The 27,354-nt window shown below is 44.9% G+C and overlaps 1 protein-coding gene across 3 annotated transcripts; it reads right to left on the bottom strand.

The window, feature by feature from the left end:
• Window positions 1-684: 684 nt before the first annotated feature.
• On the bottom strand, window positions 685-24,167 carry ORAI2 (ORAI calcium release-activated calcium modulator 2). Of its 3 annotated transcripts, XM_084650957.1 has the most exons (4): window positions 24,066-24,149; window positions 22,316-22,536; window positions 18,593-18,833; window positions 685-13,474 (listed from the first exon to the last, which is right to left on the bottom strand). In XM_084650957.1, the coding sequence occupies exons 3-4, from the start codon at window positions 18,818-18,820 to the stop codon at window positions 12,929-12,931; spliced, it is 774 nt and encodes a 257-aa protein (XP_084507083.1). In that variant the 5' UTR covers window positions 18,821-18,833; window positions 22,316-22,536; window positions 24,066-24,149; the 3' UTR covers window positions 685-12,928. The 3 variants fall into 3 exon arrangements, with proteins under 3 accessions (XP_084507083.1, XP_084507084.1, XP_084507085.1); XM_084650958.1 differs by lacking the exon at window positions 22,316-22,536 and having other exon boundaries at window positions 24,066-24,164; XM_084650959.1 differs by lacking the exons at window positions 18,593-18,833; window positions 22,316-22,536 and having other exon boundaries at window positions 24,066-24,167.
• Window positions 24,168-27,354: the final 3,187 nt, after the last annotated feature.

Raw genomic sequence — 27,354 nt, 5'->3', positions numbered from 1 at the left:
CACTAACCTTCTGATTCAAATTCAGTCCAAGCAATGGAGCAGATTCCAAACTACTGGTCAAGGCTCAGTTCTGAGATATTGCTTTTAGAGCTGCACTGTTCCTTAGGGACATAAGTATCTTCTTGTTTGCATCAGCTAGTTCCTTTAAAAGGCCAGCTCTCCAGGGGAGGATCATAAGTAACGATCTACCCATAGATAATACTATATATATAAAATACAGAGAACTAATTACAGTAATTTTCCCTTTACTGAAAATATTAACTGTGACACTGAGAATTAATCATTATATAGTGTATGACCTACATCTTGTGGGATTTCAGAGTGTCAGAGCAACATTTGCAGTGGGAGGTTTTCAAAGACAACTCAGACATCTTCAGTATCTGAACTCTGTCTAAGTAGGCTGTGTTCTTTTCTGAGCATCTGTAACCTCTGAACCCTGCCATTCATTCAGAGTAATAAAGTATGTTTTTAAGAATAAGCAGAGAGGCAGACTACAGCACGAGTCCTTTCCTGTAACTTCCAGCAGAAAGGCTCAGGTGTGTGTCACTCCAGGTAGGAGATTTGAGAAGTCAGCTGTGGCAGAAACTAGTTTCTTCATGTTGTAAGTCTTAGGCTTCAGTCACTTATATTTAAAAAAAAAAAAAATCTACTCATTACAAACAATTGACACAAATAAAAAAAGGATTGAGTTATCGGATATTTTAATCACATTGAGTTTTACATACACAAACACAGGTCTGTTCATAGTTGCAGACAAAATGAACCAGTTTCAGTTTAGTCAAATATTTAAATGCAAATGCACAAATAGCAACATATTAATTCTTACATTGATTAGCAAGTGTTAAATGTACATAGTGTCACACCCATGACTCCCGCATAAGCTTCAAAACCATGAGCAGCATTCAGATTTTCTAACAGCAAAGCGTTTGCTTCACACAGTTAAAGCGTTCCCTCTCTCTGCAGGAAACAACATACTGTGATCACAGATTGTCAGAAGGGAAGATCTGTCACCGCAGGACAATCCTTTGCACCTGATACTACCGTAGAAATGCAACCTGCATGAGACTTGTTCACTACAGCCACATGTCATTTCTTTTAAAAACAAACAAAAAAACCCACCATTCCTCCCATAGGCTACAACCTTTTTGGTCCAATCAGAAAGCAGGACTGCGTGTGTAACTTGTGCTCTTAAGCTAAAGGCCCCCCCCCCCCAACTTTGAGTAAATATACGAGTTCATACTAACCTCTCCTGTACAGCTAGCACCTACGTCCTACTGCTCAACTGTATAGCGTGCTCTATCACAAGTGGCACCTTAGAGACTAACCAATTTATTTGAGCATGAGCTTTCGTGAGCTACAGCTCACTTCATCGGATGCATCCGATGAAGTGAGCTGTAGCTCACGAAAGCTCATGCTCAAATAAATTGGTTAGTCTCTAAGGTGCCACAAGTACTCCTTTTCTTTTTGCGAATACAGACTAACACGGCTGTTACTCTGAAATCTATCACAAGATGAGTCTTGGGGTGCTCCTAACTCCATCTCAATTCAGTGCATATCCAATTGACTGGAAGGTAGGTAGTGGCAGCATCCTGGAGCTCTGTACAATGGTACAGTTAGTTAGGAAGCCTAGAGTACCACAGTTGTATATGTAACAATACTTTTGATCCATGGTCCTAAATTATCCTGTTTGCTGTTAGCATTTAGCCTCTGCAGTAATATGCTCTAAGCTTACTAAGCAACAGTAGACAGAGTATTTAAATTAGTGTTTGGTCCTTATATTTCAGTCATTAAACATTCTTCCTTTAACTTATGCTCTGTGCTCTCACTCCACTGCTAAACTACTACATATGCCCGTTTTAATCTCAAGGTATGATACCAGATGGTTTCATGGAGAACATAACTCCATAAAAAGAAGATAAATTGTAGTGCATATTTTGGCTCACACTGTGCTGTGTGTTTATTGGCTGTGTTTTCAGCCCTGTACAGTCTAAATGAAGACAGTTCCTGCCCCGAGGAAAACAGACTAGAGAGACTCAGTATGAACTAATTTTTTAAAAATGTATGTTATACTCTGAACTATAAACTAAAGGGTTTTATGCTATGTATTGAGAGAGGCTGACGTTTAATTTGGTCACTGTTTGCTTCTTGCTGCATCTTAGCGCATACTTTTCCTAGGTAAACATTGACATGAGCACCTGTTTAAGGAGCTCCCGAATGCAATACTTGTAAACCTGCCATTTCATGCTGCTGTGGCATCAGGGACACACATGGTGGCTCTGTTTTCGTTTGTGAAAACCATACGCATGTTCTCTACTGAAAAGGCAGAATGGCAGCATTGTAAAGACATTAATAGTTGTTTTGGATGATCAGGTATTGTGGAGATCTGTGGTAAGTATAAAGAGGATTTTAATCTGTAACTAGTAGATGCTAAGAAGAGTTTTGGGCTTCTTTGCTAATGCAGTTAATGTAATACATTTAAACTATTAAAGTTCAATGCAACAGTACCTCCTATCAGAGCAATATATTTTCTTAACCTAGATTAGTGCTTGTGAACACATTCCAAGAACAGGGTCCTTCTCGAAAATCAAAATCATCAAGTTGACTTGCATCCTGTACATTTTATAAAGGGGGAGTCTAACATATTTGGCCAAATTAATTAAATTAGGTCAACATCCTAATATACTATTATATATTTTTTTGTCCATACAGGACACTGGATGACTCAGTCTAGCCTTCAAAAATATAGTCTTAAACAGCATGACAGTGTAAAGACCACTATACTTTAGAAAATGTTTATCCAGTTTCACATAGGATGGGTTCTTATTATTCACATATCTAAATACAGTCTTCCCCCATAAAATACTCCATGCATAGATAAAGCAAGACTTCAACAGGAACTAGGTGGAACCCCCCCCGACTTCAAAAGTTTTCTCCTGGCACTTAAATGATTCAACATTTTGTTCTCGATATCAGTTGTTAGAATCAAAGCAAAGGTGAGCTTTGAATTGTATGTACAGATATTAATGTAGATGTTTGATATATTCAGATGGTTATCAAATGATTTAGCGTATTAACTTTGAAGTGGACACAAAGGAGATTGATGGTGAGAAGTTAATTAAAAAATAAATGGGCTGGCCTGATTGTGCTGGCACTTGGGGATCCAAGTGGTTTCTTTGTTTCCCAGGCTGAAAGGAATGGGAGGGGAGGGGCTTATGGCAGTGGTACAAAGCTTGGAGGATGGGGAAGGTATGAAATGGGGAACGCTGAGGGCATGAGAATTTAAAAACCAGAAAGTAGGAGAGAGGGGGAGAGAAGAGAATGGATGTCCTGAAATACAAAACAAAAATAGTGGACAAACAGCTTAGGGTCCAGTCCTGCAATTTACATTGCATGGCAGACTATTGCGCTTTCATGGAGCCCTAGAGACGTCAATAGGGCTTCAAATGGACACAGCATCCATCTGTGTGTTGTAAATTGCAGGATCAGCTCCTAAGGATACGCTGCTGAAGTCACAAAGTCAAGCATATTAACTCTGTGGTGGTGTGCATTCTACCTTCCCACATATTAATACTGCGTATTGTAAAATGCATGCCATACCTTAATTCATCCACGGTGTTTAAGGCATCTTAATCATAGGAACATAGGAATTAATAGACTGGATCAGACTTGAGGTCCATCTGTATCCTGTCTCTGTCAGAACCTTCACCAGATACCTCTGAGGAAGATGCCAGAACCCCATAGTAGGCAGATGTGGTCTGCCCCCAGGCAAGTCTCATCCAAATCCCCACTAGTCAGATTGGCTCCAACCTTACATCTGGAGTTTTTATCCCTTCCAAAACTCTGTTTGTATCTTGATTATGATTTTAAGTGAGCAGCCTTAGGCTCCAACCCTTCAAGTACTTACAGATGAGTTCAGTGGGCATACTCATGTGCTTAAAGATATTCAAATGTTTGCAAGATCCAAACCTTGACGCTGCATTACTGTGGTCTGGTGCCTTTCCTTTCCTTTTACGACAAATAATTTGTACTTGTCTTTTATTATTATTATTATTGTGATGCAGTCTAAAGGGGAAGATGACCGTTTACAATATGGTCACCACTGTTGCAAAATTGTGATAAATCTCTTACAAAGTATGCCTTGTAAGGGATCATTTAAAAAGTCAGGATTTGCTGAAACTCATTGTCCTGTTTGAACGTATCATCATTGTAAATGAAGTTATCAAACGTTGATATATATTTGTAACTCAAAGTTGTTGTGAGCTTGAGAATCATCCATAGGTTAGCTCTTCAGGAATAACAAAGAAGCTGTAAACAAGGGTAAAGACACCTCAGACAGCATGTATCCAGAAAGGGGCAAGCAAAGATTTGAAATTCATATGAGGAACTGAGGGCAAAGCACTTATGCCATGGAGCCACTTGACCCCTTGAGACAGCCAGGATTTTTCCAGCAAAAAGGGTCAAGATATAAAAAGGGGAGAACAAAGGCTCCTGGCCACCTCTTTCCTACCCCATCTCTGGACGGTGAATTCTGACCAGAGAAGTTTTAAACAACAGGACTGAGGTCCCAAAGCTATTTGGGCAACCCAGAGAGACTTATAGGAAACTAGCAGATTTAACATCCCTGCTAACATTTTGGCCTACATTCTCTGATCCAACAGTACTATGTTTTACCTGTCTTAACCTTTTAATAACTCATTTCTTTTGTTAGTTAATAAATCCTTAGTTAGTTTACTAAGGATTGGCTGCAGAGTTGCTTTTCATGTAAGGTCCTGCACATCCATTGACCTGGGTAGAACCTAATGTGTGGTGTTTTTTGGTTTTAATAACCTTACATCACAGAAGTCCAGTTTGTCTGGGTGGTAATAAGGGGCTGGAATGCCTACAGGAATTGTTTGTGGCTGCATGGTAAAATTAGTATAATGATCCAGGAGTATATTTTATTACTGGTTCGGTAAAATCTAGTGGTAGAATATACCACCAGTTGGGGCACATCTGTCCTGAGTTTGGCATTTTTAGCTGTGACCCACTCCAGGCACAATGACAATTATTTGTTTATTTAAGTCTTGTGTTATGGATGCTATTTGTCCCTTCACATAACACAAGAACCAGGGGTCACCCAATGAAATTAATAGGCAGCAGGTTTAAAACAAACAAAAGGAAGTAGTTCTTCAAACAATGCACAGTCAAACTGTGGAACTCACTGCCAGGGGATGTGGTGAAGGCCAAAAGTATAACTGGTTTAAAAAAAAGATATACATTCACTGAGGATAGATCCATCAATGGCTATTAGCCAAGATGGTCAGGGATGCAACCCCATGCTCCGGATGTCCCTAAGCCTCCAATTGCCAGAAGCTGGGAATGGATGACGGGATGCGATAATTGCCCTGTTCTATTCATTCCCTCTGAAGCATCTGGCACTGGCCTCTGTCATAAGACAGGATACTGAGCTAGGGCTGACCCTGTGTTGTCATTCTTATCTTAATTTTCTATGTAGTGTTAATTTAGCTTTGAAGACCATACCTATTTCAGTATGGGAGGGGAGAGAATTCTCACCTTTATGGCTGCCACTGTTTGGGCTGGAAACGCTTTTCTTACAGTTCACACTGCAATTGCATCAAAAGTCAGAGGCACTCTAAAATCATGGGCTTCTGGATTTTCTGCACCTGCACTTTTCACCTTTTCCTTGCAGCAAAATCCTTCACTGACACATTTACAGTCCCAGCACCAGCTGATGTCCCTGTCTGGGCCCTCCGCTATCAGGGAGAATTTCAGTGATGTTGAAGTGGGAGGGAGTTTCAACAGGCGCTACTAAAATCTTAGCAGATGCTGCATGAGCATACTCAGATGTGATTTTCCCCTTAATCGGGGTTTCAATGTCTCATCTCTTTGCTCCTCAAAAGAGAGGCACACACGCACGCCCTCAGGGAGGGTTCGTGTCCCGGGCAAGTGTCAGATTCCAGCCATTTTTTCCTGTAGCTATGTTCAAAAATAGTTTGCTTAGAACCCCGACGTGTGAACACCACAGTGCATCGGGCCATTTTTTAAAATTAAACCCACAATTTTTCTTTTTACCCTGCTTTCAGTAAGACACCGCTAAGTGGATTTTGCGAATCTTTCCAAAAAGTCCCCATCAGAGAGAGCCAAAGCACATCTTATCGTATCTTAACCTGCTTAGCAATCCTAACTGTGTCAGGTACTTGCAAAGAAACAACTGAGGAGATGAAGACAAAGTCCACTGTCCCTTTAAGAGCTTTTCCCTATTATGATTCCCAAATCTTTGGTCTGGACTACTGTTCTGTCATACATAAGCCAGCTTTGGCCTTAGACTTATTATTTCTTATTATCTAACGTAAACTTCATTTCCCTAGGAAAGATCCAGATTCTTGAAGTCTGCTCGTATTTCCCCCCCTCCTATCTGGAGACAGTAACTATTTAAATGTGCATATTCTTATATCCAACTCATAACTTAAGTGAAAGGTCTCAAGCTACAACACAGATGTATAACACCTTACAAGGAAGTTCTGTCCAGCAGGCAAGATAACAGTTGCTTCATGGTTTTGGCCAACTTTCTATCCAATACATTATTTACCTCTTGTCACAGTGTGAACTGGGCCTTTAAAAAGATCTGAAGCCCCAGCTCCCTCTGGCCCATGCCTGGTTTCCTCCCAAATCAGGTAACTGCAGACTATAGCAAGGTGTGTTTGGAAGAAGGTGGTTTTAAGGGAGTATGCTGAACCACTCTGCAGCAAGTGATCAAACTCTCCTGTGTGGTCTCCAAAAGCAGCCAGGTATGAATGGAAAATGTCCTACAATGGCTCAGGTCTTTCCTCTCAGACTGAACCCAATGGATTGTAAGGAATAACTGCTTCCAGCCCCCTCACACCAGGGGTCCCACCAGGCTTAGCTCTTTTTCCCCTCTTTTTCTATGTGTGTGAAGCTTTTGGGAGAGCTAGTGAGATAGCATGGGCTGAAGTGCCAGCAGTACATGGATGACACCGAGCTGTCCATCTTCCTTCCATCAACTGAACACCACGGTCTCCAAGCTTTCTGATTGCCTTTCTGACTCTGGATAAGGTTGAAGGAATGCTAGCAGGAGGAAGAAAGTAGAGGAGAATTCCTTGAAGCATTACAATCCCATCTATCAAATTGCCAGACATCTAGGCTGGACTATTACAATTCTCTGTATCTAGTAAGGAAGACCCATTCCCAGAGGAAACTCTGCATAGTCTAGGATGTGGTACCCAAGTCCTCAGCAACACAGGTCACAGTTATACGTTACCCAGATACAAATCTGAGGAACTGTCATTAGAGGTGATTCTGGAACAACCTGATGAACTAAGCAGTAATAAGTCACCAAGACCAGATGGTATTCACCCAAGAGTTCTGAAGGAACTCAAATGTGAAATTGCAGAAGTACTAACTGCGGTATGTAAACTATCACTTAAATCAGCTTCTGTACCAGATGACTGGAGGACAGCTAAGGTGACACCCATTTTTAAAAAAGGCTCCAGAGGTGATCCCAGCAATCACAGGCTGGTAAGTCTAACTTCAGTACCAGGCAAACCGGTTGAAACTATAGTAAACAGAATTATCAGACACATAGATAAACAAGATTTGTTGGGGGAAGAGTCAACATAGTTTTTGTAAAGGGAAATCATGCCTCATCAACTAGAATTCTTTGAGGGAGTCAACAAGCATGTGGACAAGGGTGATCCAGTAGATATAGCCTACTTAGATTTTCAAGAAGCCTTTGACAACGTCCCTCACCAAATGTTCTTAATCAAAGTAAGCTATCATGGGATAAAAGGAAAGGTCCTCATGGATCAGTAAATAGTTAAAAGATAGGAAACAATTATAATAAATAAATGGCCAATTTTCAGAATGGAGAGAGGTAAATAGTGGTGACCCCCAGAGATCTGTACTGGGACCAGTCCTATTCAACATATTTATAAATGATCTGGGGAAAAGGGGTAAACAGTGAAGTAGCAAAATGTGCAGATAGTACAAAACTACTCAAGATAGTTAAGTCCAAAGCAGACTGCGAAGAGTTACAAAGGGATCTCACAAAACTAGGTGATGGGGCAACAAAATGGCAGATGAAATTCAATGTTGACTAATGCAAAGTAATGCACATTGGAAAACATAATCTCAACTATACATAGAAAATGATGGGGTCTAAATTAGCTGTTACCACTCCAGAAAGATCTTGGAGTCATTGTGGATAGTTCTCTCTCATTCGATTCAGTCATGGAGGATAGATCCATCAATGGCTATTAGCCAGGACAGGCAGGATGGTATCCCTAGTTTCTGTTTGCCAGAAGCTGGGAATGGACAACAGGGGATGGATCACTTGATCACCTGCTCTGTTCATTCCCTCTGAAGCACCTGGCATTGGCTATGGTCAGAAGACAAGATATTGGGCTAGATGGACCTTTGGTCTGACCCAGTATGGCCGTTCTTATCCCAACACACTGCTTTCTGCACTGGCTTCCCAATGAAGATAGTCCAGTTCAAAGTCACAGTCCTGATTTTCAAAGCCCTACACAGAACTGGTCCCAAACCCCTGAGTCCACATATCTCCCTCTGTGACAAGGGCCTCCCAGCCACCATGTTTTCATGGGAACAATGATACTGTTGATCAATAGGTGTAGGTTTGTAACTATGGGAGACAGGGTCTGGACTAAGAATATGGAACTCATTTCCAGAAGAAAATCAGAACAGCCACTAACCTCAGTGTATTCAGAGCCAAGTGTGAAGCCCATCTCTTCCCTCAGGCTTTCCCACAATAGTGCCCTTGTTCTCAAATTCATTCTTTTCAGAAATACTCTAAGCTTGATACTTGGTGGCAGTGAAAGAGAGGAGAGAGAGAGAGATCATTGTCATCTAAGTAATAAGAGGTGCCCTGACACTATGAAGAGGAGTGGCCTTATAAGTACTAGGTAGGTAGCTTCCTTCCCTCAGCAGAGGAGACAGACCTGAGAAGAGCAGCAGCTGGTTGGGAAGGCTCAACAGGGATAGCTTGGGCCGGGGCCTGCATGGTTCCCTGCTAAAAGGGAGCCAAGGAAGGAACTGCCTAAGACGACTCAGAAGATGACCTGGGGAAGAACAGTCATCGGGGGGCTGCAGGGAGACCACTGGTGGCTCCCTGCGGCAGAGAATCAGAAGCAGAGCCCACGAAGGGCTCAGCAGAAGACTGCAGAGAGAAAGCCTGAACAGAGATAGATCTAAGCAGAACGTGGCCCTGGGAATCGTGAAGCAAGCAGTTGGGAGCTGAAGACAAATGGTTGCTCTATAGTATAGGGGGGTTCCAGGGGGGGTCCCAGGGGTGAAATCTAGAATAGAGGGACAATAGCAACGAGAGGCAGTGGGGGAAAATGCAGTAAACAGAAGACAACAACTGGTAAATTTAGACAACTGAGAACATAATGGAAGGAGAGGCACTTACAAGCTTCACTACTGAGAATCCTGTTCATGTGAAGACAAGCAGCAGCTGCTGGATTTTGGCATAGTGGCTCAGACACGCACAGCTGGCCAAAATAGGGCTCAACTCCAGGAAGCCTTAGCAAAAGTCTAATTAAAACAAGCTCATGCTGCTTCAGACATTGCTTGGGAAATGGCCGAGTTTCACCATGCTGCCAAACACCCTTTTTTAGATCAGCTACAATTTCTGTAGCGGTGGCTGACACCATATGCAACCTTTAAGGAACAGATGCCAGTGAGTTGATATGCAAGAGTGGTGGCGAGGAAGACACATTAGAGGAAGACGAAGAGACACAGGAGAAAGAGAAAAGGAACCACTACGCTTTGGGCAGGAGCTGGAAAGAAGCCGTAGCAAGAAGCTGATGAGAGGGTATAGGAATGCCTGGCTGTCATGGACCCCTGCAGCCAAGCAGCAAAAGGACTATAGATGCAAGGGAAAGGATTAATGCCCACACACACACAGGGCAGGGCTATGGCCTAAAGAGGGCAAAAGGCACAATCTTGCTTGGTGGTGTTTTGACTTTATTTGCCATGGCAGAGGATTATTTGATATGGCTGGAGGGCCAAATCATCCTACTGGCCTGCAGGAGACAGCCTCTAGTGAAGGGGTTCTCAACCTTTTTCATTCTGAGGCCTCCCACCTCCAACATGCTATAAAAACTCCATGGCCCACTTGTGCCACAACTGGTTTTCTGCATATAAAAGGCCGGACCAGAATTAGGAGGTAGCAAGCAGGGCAACTGCCTAGGGCCCTGCACCACAGTGGGCCTTATTAAGCTAAGTTGCTCAGGCTTCAGCTTCAGCCCCGGGTGGCAGGGCTCAGGGCATTGGGGCTTTGGCTTTCTGCCCTGGACTCCAGCAAGTCTAATTGGTGGCCCTCCTTAAACCTGATTGCGGCCCTCAGGTTTGGCGGCCCTCCTCAAACCTGATCGTGGCCCCCCAGGGGGCACCGGACCCCTGGTTGAGAACCACTGCTCTAGTGGACAAACTTAGACACAACCTGAGGCCTGGTCTACACCAAAAACTTAAGTCAACCTAGCTACTTCACTTAGGGTTGTGAAAAATTTCATGTCACTATATTTGAAACTCTGATTTTCATTACTGTGATCTTGATCTGGTTGACATGTCAATACTAATTCTTACTGTGGTGAGATGGGACAGAATTCAACCCTAATATCCTAGCCAACCTCCAAATCAGGGAATTATACTCTACTTCCTTAAACTATCCCAGCAATTTCAATTGCAATCAGTATTAAAGTTCCATCCTAAAACTTGCATAGGGTATCTGTGCAATGTCAAATAGTGGCTACATTTCTATAACGGAAGAAGAGATTACTGTGAGACATTCAAAACCCGTTGGGGTCCTTAGGATAGAGGTGCTACATATAAGGAAGTGCAGTAGCATTTGGTATGGAGGGTCACTGAAATTACATTCAGGAGCTTTACCAGGAGTTTTAAAACTAATCCCTTCCAGAAACAAGGTCCTTATATTGTGTATTTGGAAAGCAGTAGGTAGTCCTGTGTAAACATGGCCCGTGTCGATGAGGGTGAGAATAACTGATGAAAAAACAGACGAGTGCTAACCCGCTTGCCCAGGAATGACTGAATAAAAATGAAGAAAAAGGATTAGATTTGGCTTCCCAGGAACTTGTCAGAGAGAGAAAGAGAGAGAGCGAGATTTAAAGATACATTCTCATCTTGCTGCACTCATTTCACACACACTCCATGCTGGGAATCTGATACTTAGTACACTGACATATTTCCTAAATACCACTGGTTAAAGGGAAGGGATTAAATAGAACATCACAAACTTCTTCAATTATTTTAGAACTATTCAAGAACTGGCAGAAATTGTAAAACTATTATCCAATGCAAGGGAATAGGGCCTGAAATGAGCACTGGCAGCATCCTGCAGATTACTGAGTGTGATGAGACAGGACAGGACAATTTTGCTTAAATATTTTTACATATTTCTGTAGCTGAAATAAGTGTTACTTTTCCTTTAAAAATTAAAATCAAGCTACTGATTACAGAAGAATATTTTGCCTCCCCATGAAGTAGTTATAAATAAAGTCACAACTAATTACACTTTCACCCAGAAAGATGCTACAGTGCTTTACAAGTTTCACTCACGAAGCTACATAAGCACAAACAAGAATCACCTCCTCCACTGCTGAAATACAGCCAATAAGTGAAATGTGATGGTACTTTACCTGCACGCAGCTTTCCCTTTGGAATGGCAAAGGCTGGACGCAGCTCACCCCAAACGCAAAAATGCAGCTCCATGTGCCACAAGGGGTATGTGGTGTTTGAGAAAATGCAAGAGGCTTTCTTCCCTAAGGGGTAAGAATGCTGAGAGCTCTCAGGCACAACTAGCACAAAGAACAAGGGAAAAGCACGGGATCTGCACGCTGAGCCCTATGTGGCAAACCAAGCCAGCAAAACACGAATTATTCTGGTATATACAAAGCAAATGAAGAAAACACAGTGACAGATTTCAGCGGTGTGCTATCTTTCCTCACCCCTTTAAATCTGCTTTTCTAGTCCTTCGAAATTCTATGCCAGGCCTTTTTAAATTCCCAGTTAGTTTCCTGCTTTAACAATGTCTTTGTTGTTAAAATGAAAATACCTGTAAGCCTTCCCTGGACACACAAACTTTCATGATCAGTAACATTAGAAGATCTTGGTGTGCATTCATTGGAAAAGAATGGACACTACTGAAGCAGGCAAAACAGAGCTTCCCAGCCTCCTGCCAGTCTGAAATTCTCTCCCCCCTGTTCTAAAGCAGGGTTAGGTACTAGCAAGAGAGGATAGCAAAAGGAGGACATATGTACTAAGACTGCTGATTTCTAACGTCTTGCATCATTCTAGGGACCTGTTTCTGTAACACCCATTCTATAATAAAGATGACAAACACCCCATGTTCGGCAGTGCTTTCAGAATGTCCTCAGATTTGTACTAGATAGCACTATTTATCACCTCAACCCTGGAAACAACCTTTGTCAGTTTGCTGCTGCACAACCAGCAAGGGAGCCCTGGCACTTAAAAATAACCTAAACAAACAGGTCCTACAAAAACAGTGGCTTTTTTTTGAAGTATCAAGTAATTTCACTCTTGGCAAAAGAAGGTTGCATTGTTAAACACTTTGGAACACTTTGGAAATCACCCTCCAGAACATAATGTTAAAGTAGATAAAGTTTTGGGCTTTAACTGTGTGGCAGTATCAACTTAAGCGTACAATTGTGTAGGACCAGAAATAGGCCAAAGACCCCATTAGTTTGGGGAAGAACTAGAACCCATTGCCCTATAAATCAGGCAATTCGCATTTTAGATTGTTAGACCCCCATATAATCCATCATTGGTTTTGGTTGCTCCTGTTAGCAAAATGTTTATTTTGCTCTTAGCCTCAGCAAAATGATTTGCTTTGAAACAGATCCCTGTTCCTCTGTCACACTACCTGCAACCCTCTGTCATGTCCATCTAATTGCACTTTCAGTTTGTGAAGCTCTTCAATCTCCCGGTTATGTCGTTCCGTTTTGTGCCGCACCAGAGAACGGTAGAAGTGAATGGTGAAGACAACAAAAATCAGACCCACTGGAACCATGATGATGGTGGAGACCAGGGCTGCTTGCCAGCCCACATGGCCACTGGGCTTTTGCATGACAGCAGTCTCGTTTTTCATAATGGAGTCCACAGGCAGAAATTTTATCCAGCACAGAAGCACCACCTCAGCAAGGAAAAGGAGGATTCCCAAGACTGTGGAGAAACCCCAGGCCAGCTCTATGTAGACGTGCATGCGTTCATGTGGGGATTCACTGATGGAGTTCAGGTTGTGTATGTTACTCACCGCTTCCACGTTAGGTAGTATACAGGTGCTGATGAGAAGGGCGAAGAGATGAACTGCTACCAGCACTGTTGTGCAGGCACTGAACGCAATCAGCAGCATTTGGGGGTACTTATACTGCATCTCTAGTTGCACCTCAACCATGGCAACCTGGGGGGGGAAAAAAAAAAAGACGGTCAGTTTCTAGAATTCCCATATTTCACTTTTCAAGGCTCCAGTTCAGGAAAGCATCATTATTCAGAGTGCTTAAGCACATGCTTAAGTGCTTTCCTGAATTGGGGCTTAAATGGATTATTTCTTTTTTCTGAAGGTGCATGAACAGTCTGTATCTTTCCCCTTTTCAAGACTTACACACAAAGTTACATCCAAGCCCACAGGAAATTATTTCAACATTGCAGGGGTTTTTTTTTTAAGCAAACTCTCCCTTAAACTGTGACCCATATGAACAGCATCAAACAAAATGGGGCTAGGACTGATGCTGTGAGGCAAGATGTTGATGGTAACTCTAAACATAAATGTGTTACTGTCAGGCACATGGCTGTGCAGCCTCTGCAAATAGTCAGGCCAACAGATCTACAGGAGGGGGAAAAAAAACTGGACAATTTGGAAAAAAACCCACCTCAGAGCAATTTGACAACAAGCCAAGAAGTCTGAGTGCAGAAGCAGCTGTTAGCTCAGCCAGGAAAATGATTAAGGGGATTTCTGAAGATCCTCCTTCTTAAAGTGAATGTAGTGCTTCTGAGAAGTGCTAGACTGAGAGCACAGGGACTGGAAGCCCTCTGTTTGCAGTGTCACAGGACAGGTGCAGTGACAATGCAGACCTTCCCTACCTGCCCTGACAACATGCCTCAAACTAGACCTAGAGGGACTATACCTACAGGAAAAAGAGGAGCTGTCTTCCTGCCTATTCTGTCTTTGGCTTCTCTGCTAAGACAGCCAATAAGAGCACCAACTAGTGATGATGGTTTGTGTGATGGGATGCCTGCCCAATAGGAATGGGACCCAGACCCAGCAGCTCGTTTCACACAGATCATTAAACAGCCATCAGCTGGTAACAATTTTCAGCCACTACTGATCTGTGTTGAATTGGAAGCAGAAACAGAATGCTGAAAAGAGCTGAATCCTAGTCCCATACTACAGTAACTTGGACTTATGTATATTTAAATATGTAAATAAAGTACGACTTTGGAATACATTTTACTTCCTTCAATAGCCAGATTGTTGCCTCTCTTACGACAGAGTACACAGCCTGTTTAATAAGTATTTGCCTTCCAAATTATTGCAGCAGAAATAAATTGGCTGCAAATGATACCAGGGTTGTTAACTGGGATGCCCAATTCTATCAGTTGGAGAAAAATTAGTAACAAATTTGCACAAATTAAAGGAATCCCTATATTCTGAAAGTTAGGTTTATGAAGAAAACATATTGCAAGTAATACCCAAGACCAGAGATCCCACTTCTTTGAATGTAATCGCACGTCATCCAAAATGAAAGTCATTTTGGTCTATTTTCTTTTCATTTAAAAAAAAATATACGCAAACCACCAGAGCTCCTTGGAGTCAGCTCTGAAGTTCTCAACAGTTGCACTGAAAAAAAATCCAACAGGAGCAAGAATCCTTCTGAGACAGATCCAATAGCATGAAGTGAAGTGGATAATTTTAGCAGACATCTAAACACCTTGCGAATATGCCATGAATAGAAGTCAGCTGGTTTATACTGTATATTTGCTAAGAACTTCCCATTGCTGTTTGTGTTCAGTGAGTTTAGAAGTAGTGTTTTGTTTTTAAAGTGACCACTGTGATTTCCGACCCTGCAAACGGATCTAAGTGGGTAGACCCTAAGCCCAAGAGCAGTTCCGTGGACTTCAGTGACACTCCACGGGGACATAGAAGGTCCATTTGCCTAGATCAAGTTGCAGAATGCATTAGAGTTAGGATAGTGACACTGTTTTTAATACAAAATGCTCTCTCTAAAGACATACAACAATTTTGCTAAATACTACTAAAAGGAAGCAGATTTTACCTATAGATTCTAATAGGGCCTAATAGTAAAATTCTTGTAAGGAAAACAGAAAGGAGCATAAACTCTGGCAAGTCACATGCAAAGGTACAGGCAAGCAAAATATATTTTAAAATAAAATAAGACAGGCCATGAAAGAATTTGAAGGGCAACTACCTAAAGACACAAAAACTAACAGCGAAAAAAAATGTTTAAGTACATCAGAAGGAGGAAGCCTGCCAAGCAGTCAGTGGGGCACTGGACAATGGAGGTACTAAAGGAGCACTGAAGGAAGATATGACTATTGCAGAGAAGTTAAATTAATCCTTTGCATCAGTCTTCACTACAGCAGATGTGTGGGAGATTCCCATACCTGAGCCAGTCCTTCAAAGTGACAAATCTGAGATGCTGTCCCAGACTGACCTGTCAGCAAAGGAGGTTTTGGAACAAATTGATAAATTAGTCACCAGGACCAGATGGTATTCACCCAAGTATTCATCTCAAAAATATGTATTAGAATTGGAAAAAATACAAAGAAGGGCAACAAAAATGATGAGGGGTATGGAACACCTTCCATACGCGGAGAAATTAAAAGATGGGGACTGTGAGTCTTAGAAAAGAGACAACTAGGAAGGGCTAGGATAGACATCTATAAAATCTTGAATGGTGTGGAGAAAGTCAATAGAGAAGCAAGGGTGCTGGGACAATTTCTATAGTGGAGGTGCTGAAAGCAGAAACCACATATTTGGTTGTTATTACTACTTCAAGATAAAGGGTGCTGCTGCACCCCCAGCATCAGCACCCCGTAGAAAAGTATAATTCACCCTATCACATAGCAAGAACTAGGTGTCACCCAATGAAATTAACAGGCAGCAGCTTTAAAACAAATAAAAAGAAGTACTTCTTCACACAATGCACAGTCCACTAGTGGAACTCATTGCCAGGGGACATTATACTTTTGGGCTTCATAACTGGGTTCAAAAGAGAATGAAATAAGTTCATGGAGGATAAGTCTATCAATGGCTATCAGCCAAGAGGGCCAGGGATGCAACCCCAGGCTCTGGGTGTCCCTAAACGTCTGACAGATGCTGGGGACAACAGGGGCTGGATCACTCGATATATTCCCTGTCCATTCATTCCCTCTGAAGCACCTGATACTGGCCACTGTCAGAAGACAGGATACTGGGCTAGACCCAGTACAGCCGTTCTTATGTTCTAATAACCAACTTATTAACTACTGATTTTTACACTCAGAGCCATCCCTTGGGTAGGGCAAATCGGGGCAACTGCTCCAGGCCCCGCGCTTTGGGGGACCCCATGGGCCGGTGCGGTTGGCCTGCACAGTTGATCCCGGAAGACATAGGCATGGGAACTAGAGGTGAGGGCAGGGCTGCAGCACCCCCAGGCTCCCAGCTGCCGCCCCGCACGACCCGGGCCTCAGCTGCCACCCTACGCAACCAGGGCTCTGAGGCCACCCTAAACGACTGGGGCTTTGCAAGTCCCCGGCCCCGGCAGGAGCCCTGAGCCACCCTGGCACTATGGCCAACAATAGCCCTGAGGTAGGCGCTGGCAACTGTCAGCAGAAGCAGGCAACTCAGCACCAGGCCAGATCCATCCCAGCCGCCAATGCAGAGTGGGGCCCCCAAGCCCGCAGGGCCTGATTTGTCCCAGGCCCCGCACCACCCTAGGGATGGCCCTGGCTACACTGCAGACTTCTACCAGCATATCTCTGTCAGTAAGGGAATACACCTCTTCACACATGACTGACAGAGCTATGCTATCAGAAGTTCTTAGCACAAACACAACTATACCCTCAAAACTGTGCTTTTTGCAGCACAGCTTGTTTCGCTTGTGGGAGTGGTTTTTCTATACAGGTACAAGTACAGTTTTGCCAGTATAATCTGTGTCCACATTAGACGTGCTTGGCTGGTAATAGTATACTGCTATTCCTATGCTGGCAAAGCGTGCCTACTGTAGACAGGGCCTAACATCAAGAAAGCTGCTATGCTGGAGGATCGAACAAAAATACATTGGATCAGGGATCTGCAACTTTTTCCAGTTAGAAGTTTCCATCTGCTACTTCAGAATACAAAAGTAGTTACAACCGGACATATAGTAGAACCTTGATTTTATGAACACCAATCTTATGAACCACCAACTATACGAACCATTTTTCCTGATCCTGTAAGGGTGGGGAGGAAATTAAAAAAAAAAAGAACCCACACATAACAAAAGTGATGTCAATGAAGAACAAGTTGACATTCCTTCATATTCTGATGCCTTTAATGCATTGGAAAGGGCTTTGCAGTGGTTTGAAGGACCAGAAGAAAGGGATGCAGTACACCAAACTGCAGCTTATGTACAACTTATTTGTTGTACAACTTATCTATCGTAATTTTGAGATGTTCAGTTTATGAACTTTCATTTTATGAACTCCTCAATCCCCATTTAGTCTGTCAAATAGAGGTTCTACTGTACATTACTATATTTTGTGAATACACATACTATACCCAAAAAGAAAAAATATTGGCAGGGAGGGGGTGAACCACAAAAAGACAAAAGGAAATATAACCCCCACACCCAGAAAAATCCCCTGCAACCCAGAGAAAAAATTGTCAGTGTTTAAACTAAAAAATTACAAGCAAACCAAACATTTTCTACGGATCTTGTTTCTCTCTCTCTTCACTCCTGAAATCCCTTCATACCCCCCTCACTCACACAACACTCCTCTTTACACGGACCTATGAAAAGAACAAGCCCGCAGGAACCAAAAAAGCCCTAATACCAGGTCTGCATTTTCTTGAGCAGTGTTTATTCCTCCACCTCCTTACTACCACACATATCTGCTGCGCATGCATACGGATAGGAGTTTTAATTCCGTCCACCAATGAGTGAGATCCAGAGATTAGATAAGGGGGAGGTTCATCACTTCATCATCTTATTCAAGTGTTGTGTTTATGCCAAAGACTTTTGCGGGCTGCCAGTTACTAACAGGTCAGCCGATACTTTGCGGCATGGGTTTTGGGGCTCCCTGAGACTATTTCTAGGTAGCGGATATCACAACACTGCAACAAGTGTCTTGAGAGAGCTGCTCTCTGTGTTAAAACTTTTCAACAGCAGCCAAACAAAAATGCACACACTCAGATTCCTTACCACCTAATAAGGAAATGATGGAATGTCCTGCTCTATGTACAGAAAACAACCCCTATTAACAGAGGAAGGTTTTACACAACTCAACATTTCACAATCCAGCAACTAGAAAAATATACCATAGCAAATCCAGAGAGCAAAGCAGACGTTCTGCTGGAAGCTTTGAGCTTGGCTCGGCTCAGATACAGTTTTCTCCATGCGAGAGCCTGAACAGAGTGATGATTTGAAGTGACCAATTCCAGATAGCTACGTCGGACCCAGTCCCGATAATCCATGCCCTTTGTGCCAGGTTCAGAGCCGCAAGCAGGAGTGGCAGGATCCGCCGGGACATTTAACTCGGAACTCATGATGAAAGCAATGCTAGAGAAATAAAATATTTTCACATCAGGATAGCAGTAACAGAAAGAACAAGTATGAACTATTGCACAGGAGAAGGCAATCCCAGAGACTGTTTTATTAGCCTGATTTGTATAAGACATATGGATAGGAATGCAGTAAAAAGCTGCATTAAAAAAAGTACCCTCGGGAGATAGATGTAAACTAGATTGCATGACATATAGAGCATCTCTACTCTCTACTCCCTGCTCATCTGTAACTGCTGTGAATGCCTATGGGAGTTACAAGGGGAAAGACTACATAAGTAAGACCATGAACTACTTTCAGCATGAGCTCAGGATGGGCTGGTGACAGATGAACTTTGTATCTCTAGGCTGCGGCCAGTTTGCATTTCAACTTTAAACCCTTGCTTAATTCTGCCCCTCCCTCTCCATCCTCGTTTGCTTGTTTGAAAAAATAAGGGCAACCATCTTAAATCTAAATCTTGCTTGTTCTTTCTACTTTGTTTCCAAAGTGACACAGTTTAATTCCATGCTGCATCATGGGTGCGTCTCAAAAGCTTATTAAAGCACTACTGTAATATCGGCTATTGTACTCAGTGTGTCAATTTTAATTATTTTCTAAATTGAACCATTTTCAATTAAATCACCCTGAAAGAGATGGCAATTTCCTGCAGTATCTTTGAAAAACCTTACTGAATTAAATTTAAGTAGCTTTGGAGTTCATTGTATCAAAGGCAAATGTTATGTATTAATGTGGCTGGGATTGTATGTAGTATCCTTAGGGGGGAAGATGGGATTTGAACCTGAGAAGTTTTATGAACTTCAAAGGACTATTTTGAACAATGGGCCAGACAAAAATGGACTTTTGAACAAACTGGGGAATCTCTAGGGCAGGGGTTCTCAAACTGGAGGTCGGGACCCCTCAGGGGATCGCAAGGTTATTATATGGGGGTGGGTCACGAGCTGTCAGCCTCCACCCCAAACCCCGCTTTGCCTCCAGCATTTATAATGGTGTTAAATATATTTTAAAAGTGTTTTTAATTTATTAGGGGGTCGCACTCAGAGGCTTGCTATGTGAAAGGGGTCACCAGTACAAAAGTTTGAGAACCACTGCTCTAGGGGGAGGCAAATGCAAATTCCCACTTCCAGTTTTGCAAAAGTCCAGCCTTTTGAAGCTACACCCTGAAGGAAGGACCATCGTCTCCTGATTACCTGTCCTGGAGTCACAAGGTCAAAGGCCCAAGCTGTATAAAGGAAAGACTAACCTATTCTGAGCTAAGGCTTGTATGGACTTGTAACCACAGAAAATCCCCTGTGCGGGTTTTGAAGGACTGATTCCTACCAAAGTCCTTGCTGGAGTTTGGGGAGGAGGTGGGGGTTGTAGGCTCTGGTGTATAAGCTTATTAGCATGCGTGTAGGTTCTTTTGTTGTTTTAATATGTTTTCACTGTAATGCCTACACCTTAAGAATAAATGTGCTTGCTTACAAATAGCTGTGTGGTAACATAACTGCTGACAGTTAAGTTGGTCATAAGCCTTCGAAGAGAAAGTAAAGTACAGATGTGGGCCTGTTTAGGAAGTCTGGTTTGCTGAGGATACCACAATGCAGGCAGGGAACCATGCAGCCTGGGGAAAACCCCAGTCACATGGGAAAGGGAAGTGGGTCTCTACTCAAGAGAGGTAACAAGTGGGAGCTGGAAGCCTAAAAATGGGTCCCACTACTGGACCATAGAGGGAGAATACAGGTGCAGTTGCCCTGAACTGTAACAATCACATCACGGATCACAATTCATTTTACATGGGTTCAGCTTCGTCCCCTCAGTTGAGATTGCAAAAATACAAAAGGAGCTGAATGGCATATAATGTAATGCAATTGAACTGGCTGGCACCTTGAAAGGGACAGCTGTGCATTTCCTAACCCACTCACCCCATTCCATGCTTAACAGCCAACATTTGTGACCAATATTTGTGCTTCTTTACATCCATCAGCCTCGCTTAGGGAAGGAAAAGACGTGACTCTTAAGGGGAAAATCAATCAGGTTTTACTTCTGAACTATGTAGTTTCATAAATGTGCAAACATCGTCAGATTCAACCAACTGTATGAAAACCAAGTTAAATCAACAAGACTATTTCAACTGACCACATACAACACTGGCCATGACCCAGATATCACCTCCATTAAAACTATGAGTTAACCTTATTGTTATTTAAAAGACAACCTCTTGGGTTATGATCACAGTGTTACTCATGGACATACAGTAGAATTTAACTGAGCAGGGTTTGTGAACTCTGGCACAAGTTTGAAACTCATATCCTAATTAGGAGGCTTTAGATAAACAACAGAGACCTTGATCCTGCAATCAATCCTTGTACCAACAAGACTGCCACTGACCTCAATGAGAAGAGCTCTGCAGAACTGGACCACATCAGCGTTTTAATGCTGTGAATATTTATACGTATCTAGAAGGAACCGGTGCATGTACAAGAACACGCATGACGTGGTGCTAATTCATCTCAGTACCACACTTCAAGATCAAAAGCACCTTGCCTTTAGTTTGGCACAAGTTACTTTTTATTCATACCCATGCAGTGCAAATGGAGACTACAAACATAACTAATAAACCAGTATTTCCCCCAGGGTTTCAAGCAGCGATGGAGGTAAATGTCACTCAAGTGCCAACACTACGTAGAAACCGTCTTCGTTCCATATACTATTTTAAAAGGGATGTTACTTCTACATGCCATGGTGAACCAGCAATAGAGTAGGTTGCTGTGGCAAACAAGGGAAAGGTTTCAGAGTAACAGCCGTGTTAGTCTGTATTCGCAAAAAGAAAAGGAGTACTTGTGGCACCTTAGAGACTAACCAATTTATTTGAGCATGAGCTTTCGTGAGCTACAGCTCACTCTGATGAAGTGAGCTGTAGCTCACGAAAGCTCATGCTCAAATAAATTGGTTAGTCTCTAAGGTGCCACAAACAAGGGAAAGTTGCTCATCAGCAATTTCTACTATTTTGCAGATACAGCGACAGAGGATTCTCACTCTGGAGTCTTGTGCTCTGCAAATTCTTTCAGATTTTGTCCCTCTGACACAGTAATAGTCAGAGTGCACGACCCTCCTCCTGGTCAGCTTGTACCAGCAGCTACAGCCTCAGCCCTTGGGGTATTCCGACTCAGTCCCTGACCTGTGTGGGAAGCAAGACCTCCCAATTTATTCCCATTCAGAAATCAAATAAAACGTCTATAAAAACCGGAACAAAATGACACCACCTCAAAAACATTCCTGCAAACAAAGAAGGAAAAGGAGGCTCCGGCATGATATTTTCAAGAAACAGATTCACAGGTGAATAATCTTCCCTTTTCAAAAAAAATACCATTAGTACAGGATTGTGACTCTGAGTGCAAGTCGCTGGACAGATATCCTAAAATAAATGTGAACAACACTGCAACAAGCAAAATAAGTAATGGCCAATGCCAGATAAGCAACAAAAAAGTTGGTGGGAGCACCTCTGCTGACTGCAGTTGGAAATGACTGGATGGTTCTGAGGGTTGAGACAGGAGACCCAGAAGGAGATTCCTCTATGGATGGTGTCTTTAACAGAACAGTTTTACTGCACCGTAATCACTGGCCAGGCATCTGAGTAGAGAGGCCGAATTATTCAAGGAATCCTGGTCTCCCGCCTTGCAATATGACAGGGGCAGGACCACCAGCTGTTGCCTCTCATAGACTGGAAAAGAAATGGAAGTTAGGGCAGATGTGGAAGAGCACTATTATCAAGGCAGCGTAGTAGTGCTCTCCAAAGTCTATTCACCAGCACTATGTCATGCCGAGTTTTGGACCAAGTGACAAGACAGCCACAATTCCATAAGGAGACTCTTCCACAGTCTAATAGTCCAGGGGTTCTCAATCTTTTTCTTTCTGAGGCCCCTCCCAACAGGATATAAAAACTCCACAGCCCACCTGTGCCACAGCTGTGTTTTTCTGCATATAGAAGTCAGGGCTGGCATTAACGAGTAGCAAACAGGGCAACTGCCTGGGGCTCCACGCCACCGGAGGCCCCCATGAAGCTACATTGCTCAGGCTTCAGCTTCAACCCTGGATGATAGGGCCCCGGGCTTCAGACTCATGCAGCGGGGCTTCAGCTTTCTGCTCTGGACCCCAGCGAGTCTAATGCTGGCCCTGCTTGGCGGCCCCCCTGAAGCCTGCTGGCGGCCCCACAGGGGGCCCCGGACCCCTGGTTGAGAACCACGGTAATAGTCAAACGGGGCCAAGGGAGAGAGAGTAGGTGAGGTTATACCTTTTATTGGACCAATAAAAGATATTCCCTCACCTACCTTGTCTCTTTCATGTCCTAGAACCGACAGGTCCAGACAACACTGGGAACACAGGGGGCTACGTTCGTTCCTGGGGTAGCTTTTCTGACTTTAGTGGAGTTACAACAGAGATGCGCTTGTCCCGGCTACATTTCAGGCCAGCACACCGCGTGGAAGATGGGAAGCTTTCTGCCGGTGCCGGTTAATGCGGTTTTTGATCTCACTCCGTCCCATCAGCGGCCCCCACAGCAGCAAATATCGCAGGGAAAGCCTCTGCCGTGCCTCCGATCGCAGCGGCCTACAACACAATTTTACACGCACGCCCAGGGGCTGTCGCAGCCGAGGCAGGAGCAGGAGCAGGAGGAGGAGGAGGAGGAGACCCCACCACTCCGGCCGGCGGGTGCGCGTCCCTCTCGCATCTCCCCGCCGCCGCGCCACCAGCGGCCTCGGCACAGGGCTCCAGGGGGCCGCGCTCAGCCTCCGGGCGCCGGCGTGGCTCCATCCCCGGGGCGGGGTTTTCAGGACCCTGGCCTGGTTCCGCCCCCGGCCCCAAGACCGGGCCCGGGCCCGGGCCCGGGACCGGGGGGGGGCCGCCGCACCCCCCGGCTTGAAGCGGTTTCCACCACAGGCCGGGTTGGCAGTTTGGGTCAGTGGCTCTCAGCAGCCCCCCCCCCCCCCGCGGTACACACCGCTCCAGCCGGGGCCGGGGCTTGGCCTAGCCCCCCCCATGGCACTGGGACCCGAAGGGGGGCTACAGCCACAGGCCACAGGCCAAGCCCCCGTGACAAGGCGGGGCGGGAGCCGAGACACCGGCGCCCTCCTCAGCCCGGGCCGTGGCCGCGGCTCCCTGCCACTGGCGGCAGAGCAGGCACGGCAGCCCGGGGGGGCCCATAGCCCGCGCGCCCCCTCCCCCCGGGGGGGCCATAGGCATCCCGTCACTCACGCGCCGCGGCGGGGGCAGTGCCCGGGCGGGTCCGCTCAGCCCCGCCGACCGCGCCGCAGCCGCCGCCAACGAGCCCGAGCCGCCGCCGCCGCCGCTGCCAAGGCAACGCCGGACCCCCGCCGCCACGTGACCCGGGGAGTCCCGCACCACGTGACCGGAGCCGCCCAGCTCCAGACGGGGTGGGGGCGCGATGGGCGGGGCCTGCGGCTCACCCCCCTCCCACGCATGAGGATGGCAGGGGGAGTCCGGGGCTCAGCCCCATAGAGGGGGCCGGGAGAGTCTAGGGTTTTCTCTCGGGGGGGGCGGGGGGAGTCTGGGGCTCACCCCCATAAAGGGGGCTGGGGAGAGTCTGGGGCTCTCCCCCATAGAGGGGGCCAAGGGAATCTGGGGTTTTCTCTCGGGGGGCCAGTGGGAGTTTGGGGCTCACCCCCATAGAGGGGGCTGGGGAGAGTCTGGGGCTCACCCCCATAGAGGGGGCCAAGGGAATCTGGGGTTTTCTCTCAGGGGGCCAGTGGGAGTTTGGGGCTCTCCCCACAGGGGGGCAGGAGTGGATGGGGCAGGAAGTGTGCAGAGGGTCCCCCCTACCCTGCAGTGCTGGCCCTGGGTGCTACAGCTGCCACACACGCCGGGGTACCTCTCTGCTAGGGGATCGCGTAACACCCGCGCTCCCAGAGCCAGGAAGGGGACTGCAGGGTTGGCGCTATTCATCTCCACTCTCCAGGGAAATCCCAACAAGTAGGCAATCTCCCCAACCTTGCAAGGGGCAGACACCCTCGCCCCTCAGGGCCCAGCACCCTGCACGCATAGCCCCTTGCCTGCAGAGCACTACAGGGGTGAGAACGGAGTGGCCCCATATGGCCAGGCCCATACCCTGTGTGTTTTACAAGGATCAGATCGAGAAGTGCACTGGGCTGCTGCAGGGCCATGCTATATACAAGCACAGATAGAGCCAATGACCCAGGAGCAACCAAGCGGATAATCATGTTTGCAGGGCCTACAATCGTTGAAGGAGGCTTTTTTGAAGATCAAAAGACACAAATCCGTTGCATCAAAATTTCATCACAAGCCTATTCTGACGTAACCACTATTCTTTGCACCGAGGCCAAGAGGGACTCAATAGAATGGAAAGAACCACCCCGGTTGCTTTATTGTAGAATAAATAATTATGCACCCCAGCAATCATCCCTCTGCCTTACAAAACATCCCTTTTTGTCCCGCTGAGATGAACTCAGAAAGGCAGTAACCTCCACCTTTGGCTGCAGTACAGGAAAGTATCCCTTTGTACATTAGAAACAAAGGCAGAGCACGGCACCCTGGGTTGCACCTTCTCTCTACAGACTCTGCTGGAAATCGTGTAGGAGGGAGCAGGGATGGGGATTGTGTTGCAGGGAAGAGGCAGGAGTAGTTCTTTACTTAAAAAGGAGATGCAGGAAAATTCACATTCCATACCAGAAGTTACCAGGAAAAAGTAGCACAATGGGGCAGCTTGACCCCCAAAGTCAAAGTCATATTTTCTTTGGGGGAGGGAGGGGGGGAGAGAAAACACACAGCAAAAGCCAATTAAAGGGATAGCACCAATCCAAATAATTCCTAGCCCTACAATAATATAAATATGTATTTTAATTTACTTTTCACCATTTAGGTTGAATTTTTACATTCATTCAAGGTGAGATGCTGAAAGTTGCTCAGTTTTACCACTGTAGCCTTTATTTTACAAATCCTCATTTGGGACTGCCTTGGACTAGAAATCCAGAGAGCTGGGTTTCTGCCACCGATTTTTCACAGGACCCAGAACAAGCCACTTCCCCTGCTGTACTTCAGTTTTCCTTTCTGTATGAGGAGGATAACAATACTAATTTTCCTTTATACGATCACCACAGCAGACTGTGCTCTTAGCGGTCAGGGGGCAGACATACTGCATAGATACTTACTGTACAATGTCTGTGTCCTGTAAGAGACACCCTTGAAACATATCCCTAAAGCAGCTTATACAGTTCCTTGCAGGATTTCTTGCAACACACACCAAACATGGCTTGAAATGGCACACACACACATTCAGCTCTCCAAAAGACTGCCAGCGATGGAGACAGCAGGACACATTTCACCTTCAGTCGTGCATCTTCAGTCCTTTGAGTTTCACACACACGCTTAATGTTCTTGGAAGGAGATGTGTGCATACACAATTCACTATAGGCCATTAAGGGAATCATAAGGTGACAGAACCAGGCAGCATAGCTTGAATGCAGTTGAACCCTAATGTAGTGGGATAGACACAAGTCCATCTTCACCATTCAGACAGGAGTTCTCAGGTGACACACATGCCTTTAATTAATGAAAAACCCCGTTCATTTCATTCAGCCCAGCAACATGACAGCTCAGAAGAGAAGCAATGCCTCAGGGTACAGTTATTCATGAGACTCATTCTCCTCTCCTCCCTTTCCCCACATACAGTCTGGGAAATAACCTATGTTTTACCTGTCACCTACAAATCATCCTAGTGTGGAAATTTTGCCCACCCTCTGCCTGCTTGGAGCAAGCAGAAGGCACAGCGTCCTACCTCATGTCTGTACCAAGATCCCTGGGGAAACGCCACTGATCATAGCACACTAAACGCTTCAACAACTATGTGGGCGAAAGCAATTACTAAGCTCTCGCATGAGCTCACAGGAAAAGGAAAAAAGAAACACCCCGTCACCTGTGGGTGAAAAAACCTTTCAGTCCTCATCCACAAAGGAAATCTGCACAACGCCTTCAAAGGACAAGCCTTGGAATTTAAATAACTTTCAGACAGCAACATCAGATGCTGAGGGCTGATCTAATAGTCTCCCTTTCTTTTAAGGTTATTTTAAGATAACTCAGCATCAGCAAAGGCTTGAGGGGAAAAAAAAATAGCTCTTGGACTAAAAGCATTCAAAAAATGACCAGCACTTCCAAGTTAAAAAGAAATAAAAGTTGTTTTCTTCAATCCAAGGTGCAGGCAATGGACACAATAATGGGTTTTGTTTTAGTTTAACTGGTCAGTGCAGATGGAAGGTGCTACACTGACAGCTCCTGAAACCTAAAGTCCACTCTCCACATAACGGCACAGTTCAAGCAGTGGCAGGACAAGCTGCTCTGCTAGTGTGGGTCAACCCTGAGGCTGCACAGCGCTGGGCCTTTTTGCCGAGACCGCCCCCAGGACAGTCTATAAGAGAAGGATGTGTGTACCTCAGGACTGCAAAATATTTAACACAGCAACACATGGTTCAAAGCAGGACAGAAAGAGACGCTGCTCCCCCTTAAGAGATGA

This window comes from Lepidochelys olivacea (assembly GCF_965140295.1).
Source record: "Lepidochelys olivacea isolate rLepOli2 genome assembly, chromosome: 17".
Taxonomy (NCBI): Eukaryota; Metazoa; Chordata; order Testudines; family Cheloniidae; genus Lepidochelys; species Lepidochelys olivacea.
This window is presented reverse-complemented; position numbering and strand designations above follow the sequence as displayed.

Bases quoted from the DNA above. Each gene is read 5' to 3' on its own strand.
- ORAI2 (XM_084650958.1), bottom strand. From the start codon at position 18,820: ATGAGTTCCGAGTTAAATGTCCCGGCGGATCCTGCCACTCCTGCTTGC. The intron at 13,475-18,592 runs GTATATTTTTCT...TTCCCCCCCCAG, and splicing joins TGCTCTCTGGATTTGCTATG to GTTGCCATGGTTGAGGTGCA.